Source organism: Oreochromis niloticus, linkage group LG10 (assembly GCF_001858045.2).
Source record: "Oreochromis niloticus isolate F11D_XX linkage group LG10, O_niloticus_UMD_NMBU, whole genome shotgun sequence".
NCBI classification, from domain to species: Eukaryota; Metazoa; Chordata; class Actinopteri; order Cichliformes; family Cichlidae; genus Oreochromis; species Oreochromis niloticus.
This window is the reverse complement of record NC_031975.2, coordinates 9881633-9888356: the sequence shown is the minus strand read 5'-3', so window position 1 is coordinate 9888356 and position 6724 is coordinate 9881633. Positions and strand designations below refer to the sequence as shown.

The window sequence follows — 6724 nt, the reverse complement described above, 5'->3', positions numbered from 1 at the left end:
AAAGTCTTACACTTCAGACCAATGTCCAGAGTACACTGCCTTACCTGCTCCAAGGCCGCTTTTATGCTCTTGTGTCACGTAGTGATTTTCACATCACATCCTGTGGTGCGAGACACAATCTTTGTTGCGCTTCAGCTGACAAGCAGAAGATCTTAGACAAGGGCGATGAGGTCATCAGCTGGCTGGAAAAGAGCCAAGCAGATATGAATGGATATGGAACTAATTAAAGGCTCATAAATTAATATTGTGTTTGTCCGTGGTTTTCACTTCAATTCATTTTGATACTTATGGTTATCTGCTAAAAGAATATGCAGACAGAAAATTCTGGTAGTCTCTTATTTTCTTGAATTATGCATATCAGTGGCTTATGGCATATTTAGGAAACCATCAAATATTGCTGGTATGTCGATATCAGTCACAGTAGTGTTGTTGTCAACGTGTCACTGCAACCATTTTCCAACACACTATGTTAGTTGGCTGTGGTATTGAATGTGTAATATATGACTCACCACAAAGAAAATATCTGTATGTGCAGTTTATGAAATGTTTGGACCCTGAACATTAAATTATGACAAAGGTAGGTGTTTCAGCAAGTTTCATTTCTTAATTTGTGCGTGTGTAATAAACATCCATTATATTTGTAAGCTTAAGTGGAATATGTTGGTAATAACGTGAAATGTTTTCCATGAATAATAATGACAATAATATTGAGTCAAGTAACAGTTAACATATACCCTGCTGCAATGAAAAACTAAAAACTCAGTGCCAAGCATTCGTAAACAGCATATGGCTAACTACAGGATCCTTCTGATTCTCATTTTTGGTTATTTTAAAATCAAACATTGAAAGTATTGTACGTATTATTTAGAAAATGTATTCATTTTCAATTCAAATGGCCCTTGCAGAACTAGCACAGGCACAAAGTCCAAGTGTACCATGTGTATTTGTTAATGAGTTTATGAACAACTGCATAAAGACGAGGACTTCAAGCACACGAGGGTCAAGAAATTTACATCTTAAGTTTAAATCGGGAGTAAAATTTTCATGAATCATAAAAGAACAAAATTTTGAGTTTATTACAGTAATGTGAACTCAAAGTCATAGCAACCTACTTTGACATATGAGTCAATGTGAAATCTTGTAAACACCTCGCATTGTTCCACTGAAGGCCAATCTTTTTTGTGAAAGAAAGAATCTAAATGAAGAGAAAAAAAACAACTTACTACCCGTGAACACAACACCACAGCCAGAGGCCATTTCTGCTCAGCTGTCGTTTGTTCCATCGAAGAGACGAACAGCAAAACACCCGGATGACAACAACAAAAATAAAGACTTAACATATATTTTTATTGAAACACCATGACATAAACAATAAAACACATTTGCACGTAGCAGCATTGCGAAACTAAAACATCTTCCGGCCCAGACTTGGTCCACTTTAAGAATGGATTTTTTTTTTTTTTCCCCCTACGGCCGTCATCACCGCCCAGCCTGCAGAGAGTGCCTCCATTTTCCAGAGCCAAAAAACGCAACAACAGTCAATAAAATTGTCCCGATACTATAAGTTATAACGCAGAAACAGCAACACCATCCCCGTTTGAAAGGTTGTTTATAAAAAAAAAAAAAATATATTAAAAAAAAAGTGGCTGGCCCCACGGGTAACCTTTTGTCCCGGCTGAATCCAGACCTCTAGGCAGTTTGTTTGTCTGTTGTTTACTTGCTCTTAGTCGGTTTCTCCGTCTTCTTGGGAAGGAGGACAGCCTGAATGTTGGGCAGCACTCCTCCTTGGGCAATGGTCACTCCCCCCAGCAGCTTGTTGAGCTCCTCGTCGTTTCGTACTGCCAGCTGGAGGTGCCGGGGAATGATTCTGGTCTTCTTGTTGTCCCTGGCTGCATTCCCTGCGAGCTCCAAAATCTCAGCAGTCAGATACTCCAGCACGGCCGCCAGGTACACGGGAGCCCCGGCGCCGACCCGCTCCGCGTAGTTTCCTTTGCGCAGCAGCCTGTGGACTCGACCCACTGGGAACTGGAGTCCGGCTCGAGAGGAGCGGGACTTGGCCTTTGCTCGGGCTTTGCCTCCGGTCTTTCCTCTGCCAGACATCCTTGTTAATGTGGCTGTTGACGATGTGGAAACAGTATAACAGCCGTGCAATGACGCCCTTAGAGCTTTACGTAATGCATTCGTGAATATAACGCTATAAACCAGAAAGCGCTCTCCGATTGGACGAAAGGAACTGAACTCCACGAACCAATGGCACACCACATCCTTTAGCAATGCAGGTCCTCGGATGAGCAATGGCCCAATCCTAGAGAAGGATCGGCACGCTTAGATTTACATAGCAATGCTATAAATAGGAGACAGTGCAGGAGGCGGTATTTTGAGCTGTGCTGTCTTTAGGGCTATGGTGCTTTAGTCAACGCGACGGAGAAATTGCCTGAGCCGACAAAATTAAAACAGGTGTTCTGACAAAACATCCTACCTATCAAGCTGTCCTACTTGTTGTTACTGCGCATGCGCACAATTCAAAACGGCCATTTTCCGGTTTAAATAGTACACGCCTATTATTTCATCCTACCCCAATCTTGTGCCGATCTCGTTGCTTTTGTGCAGATCTCGTTGCTTCGAAAAAAGATTTGTATTAAATGTTTTACTTCTTTATTACAGATGATAATTGTTTACCTTAAGCTGCTCAATCGAAGTCATATTCCAAGTGTTTATTTGGTGCTTTTAAAATTTATTTTAGTCCTCCTGCAGTTACTGGACACCACTCGCTGTTGTTATGTTGAATAAACGCTCCGTTGTTATGTCGAAGAAAGTACTTTTGCACCACATACTTGTTAATTGCGTGATAACGTTGTGTAGTCGTTTTATTTACTGTATGGATTCCGAAGCCATGTTGAAATTGTCCGATTTTCTCCTTAGTTATGGAGAACAAATACGAGGAACTGCTCATGTTTCGGTCTGTTGGGTCCTACCCAACTTTTTCTTTAGATTGTCAACATTTCTGCACAGAAAATACTGCTCATAGACCCCATGGGGAATGAAGGTGTTTATGACAAGAAAATTCTGCGCAACTGGAGGTATGTATGATACTGAGGTATTATTCTTGTGTGTTTTATGTTTAGATATTAAACATAAAACATTTCTTGTTTCATTACAAACATTTTTGTTCAACTAGGAATTTTCTGAGGATGAGAGGGCATGAAGACACCATGGAGTGGCAGTTACAGATTATGCAACACAACAAGCAACAGGATTCCAGCAGTTGCGGAGTTTTGCTGTTAAAGGTAACCCTTATTCAAATGATTCCATTTATTGTTAGCTACATTTAGGACTTTACATTATAATCATAATGAGAAATCTCACAGTTTGCAGAACAGTACCTTGCTTTTGGAGAGGTCAGTGAGGTGTTAACCACTACAGAAGCAGTTGTGCTGGAGCAAATGCAGATAGCTTGCACCCTACTTGAACATCGAGGTAAGTCCAGTAAAGTCCTTATCACGTTAGAGTGTGTACTTCCAATTTAAATAGTGCTTTTCAAACAGCACAGTACAAATAGTGCTTTTCAAACATTTTCAGATAAGACCCTTCTTAAAGTCTAATTAAAAAAAATTCAGGGGACTAATTTGCCATGAAGTATTTGTGGAAAAAATGTACTATTATTTTTTTAATTAATCAATAAATAATGTTTGATTAAAACCTAACCATGAATGTGTTTCAGGGAACACTGAGGACTACTGCATTGTTTGCTCTATGTTAGATGCTGACGCTGACCGCAGCATGATTGAAATGGTAAAACAAAACAAAAGAAACACATAAGTCTTAGTATCATTACTTGCTAATCATGTTTAAAATGTTGACTAATAGTATTCACCAAACATAATATGAGCTATTTATTTTTCCTTTCCAGGTGCAGTGTGAATCTTGCCAAAGATGGGCATATTTTGCATGTGCAAAATATAAAGAGAGCAACCAAGAATATAAATGCAAAAAATGTAAGGAAAACACATAACAATTTCAAATAAAAACAGCTGTCTTTTCCCCTCCATGTCTCTTTGTATTCTTTGTCAACATTAGATGATTGTGTGCTGGAGGCACGTTTTGATAGTGTGATTTGGCCACCTGAACGTCGTACCTAAATAAATCCAAGCTGGAATCATGTTTTAATAGTGTGATTTGGCCATCTGAACGTCCTACCTAAATAAATCCAAGCTGGAAGCATGTTTTAATAGTGTGATTTGGCCATCTGAACGTCCTACCTAAATAAATCCAAGCTGGAATCATGTTTTAATAGTGTGATTTGGCCATCTGAACGTCCTACCTAAATAAATCCAAGCTGGAATCATGTTTTAATAGTGTGATTTGGCCATCTGAACGTCCTACCTAAATAAATCCAAGCTGGAATCATGTTTTAATAGTGTGATTTGGCCATCTGAACGTCCTACCTAAATAAATCCAAGCTGGAAGCATGTTTTAATAGTGTGATTTGGCCATCTGAACGTCCTACCTAAATAAATCCAAGCTGGAAGCATGTTTTAATAGTGTGATTTGGACACCTGAACGTCCTACCTAAATAAATCCAAGCTGGAAGCATGTTTTAATAGTGTGATTTGGCCATCTGAACGTCCTACCTAAATAAATCCAAGCTGGAAGCATGTTTTAATAGTGTGATTTGGCCATCTGAACGTCGTACCTAAATAAATCCAAGCTGGAATCATGTTTTAATAGTGTGATTTGGCCATCTGAACGTCCTACCTAAATAAATCCAAGCTGGAAGCATGTTTTAATTGTGTGATTTGGACATCTGAACGTCCTACCTAAATAAATCCAAGCTGGAAGCATGTTTTAATAGTGTGATTTGGCCATCTGAACGTCCTACCTAAATAAATCCAAGCTGGAAGCATGTTTTAATAGTGTGATTTGGACACCTAAACATCCTACCTAAATAAATCCAAGCAGGAAGCATGTTCTGAACGTCCTAGCGAAATAAATCCAAGTTTTTAAGTGTGATTTGGCCATATGAATGTCCTACCTATAGATATGTACGATGGAGCCATTAACCACTTAAGGTAGCATATTCTGATAAGGTAGCACGGATTGATAGACAAGACCATAAATTTACGCTACGGTAGCGCTACGGTAGGATGTTTTGACAAGGTAGGACGTTTTGTCAGAACACCGGGCCACAGAAAAGGCTCCCAGAAGGCCGCGAGCAAAACCCATAAGAAGGGGAACAAAAGGCGGCGCAAAAGCAGGAAAGAGCTATGTTATTTACTTGTGTAATGGCACGGCAAGATAAAAGCCATTGTTTTACACATAAGCAGGCATTACATTTTGTAATATGTATTTGATATGGTTAAAATACATCAAATGCAGCAATAAACACTGTATGTAACTTTCTTATTTTCTTTAGACCACATAATTAAACATTTATGTTACATAAAAATGTATAGCCCAATAAGTATATTACAGAAAGCTACACAACACGAGGTCAGTCAGTTAGAAATACAAGTCTAATTTCAGTTTCACACTATTTTTCATTAGAAAAAAATCAGATGGTTACATACTTAAATTTACACAAAGTGTCATAAATCTGCACCATCATCAGCACATTTTTCACCAATGCAAAGGTAATGGGGCCCAGAGTATGACTGGCCATTTTTGACTACTTTTCATTTTACCTTTAAAAACTATTTACCTTCCTTTGTTTGGTAAAATTCTTTTCAGCATAATCTGGCATGTCTGAATTTACAGGGGTTTTTTTTTTTTTTTTTTTTGACATACTGCATAAACACCAAATCACACAAAAATGAATTCAAAGTAGGAAAAAAACATATATTGTTCACTGTGAAAACCACAAACATGTTTAGTGAATCATTTTCATAACTTGAAATGTATATAACTTCGGAGTTAAATATGCACAAATTTTGCAAACAGCAAATGCAGTCAATACCTCACGCGTTTTTTGTACAACCATTTAAAACTACTACTAACTACTTAAAATTACAGAACAATCAAGTCTCACAATAAGATGCTGAACAAATTATTTGTGCAACTCCAAAAATTATTTTCTGTCCACCACACAACAGAAGAGCACATCACAGAGATAAACCCGGCAGACCTGACAGCAGGAGGTGTATCACTCCTGTTTCCCACCTGGAAACAGCATTTACATTGAACTCTTCCTGTGGTGGCTTTTTGATAGCAGCTGTGACATTCACTAGTGCCTTTATTGACACACAAAAGAAAACAAAACAAACAAACCACACAACACAACACACTAACTACACACTCCAAACACGCTAAATGTCACAAATCTCTCACATCTTGAAACTCACTATCGAAATCACGGTCTCTCTCTCACCTCTCTTCCTGAAAACCAGATGAACATGTTGCCATATAATTCTTTGATTGGTCAGCATGGTACATTTTTCTACCAATCTGAAAGGGGTGGCATTGTTTTTTCTTTTGTTGTTGTGCTGACCCAAGAAAGCATTTTGCATATTTTGTTATATCAATACTCTGGTTTTACTTGCCCTGTCAACACAGTTTACAAAACTGGTATATCGTTGGTGAAATGGAGATGCAGCCACCCTGAGTCTCCTCTGCTGGGAAAGTATCCTGCTCAGCGCATTACAACAAGCACTCCACCATCACCTCCAGGGAGAGCCAGGCTTGCCTGGTGAGCTGGCTAAGCATGCTGTGTTCGAGGGCACAAAGGCCA

The 6724-nt window shown here is 38.9% G+C and overlaps 1 protein-coding gene across 1 annotated transcript; it reads right to left on the bottom strand.

Moving 5' to 3' along the window:
• Positions 1 to 1326: 1326 nt before the first annotated feature.
• h2ax1 (H2A.X variant histone family member 1) lies at positions 1327 to 2188 on the bottom strand. The gene has a single exon (XM_003448891.5). The coding sequence runs from the start codon at positions 2098 to 2100 to the stop codon at positions 1714 to 1716; it is 387 nt and encodes a 128-aa protein (XP_003448939.1). The 5' UTR covers positions 2101 to 2188; the 3' UTR covers positions 1327 to 1713.
• Positions 2189 to 6724: the final 4536 nt, after the last annotated feature.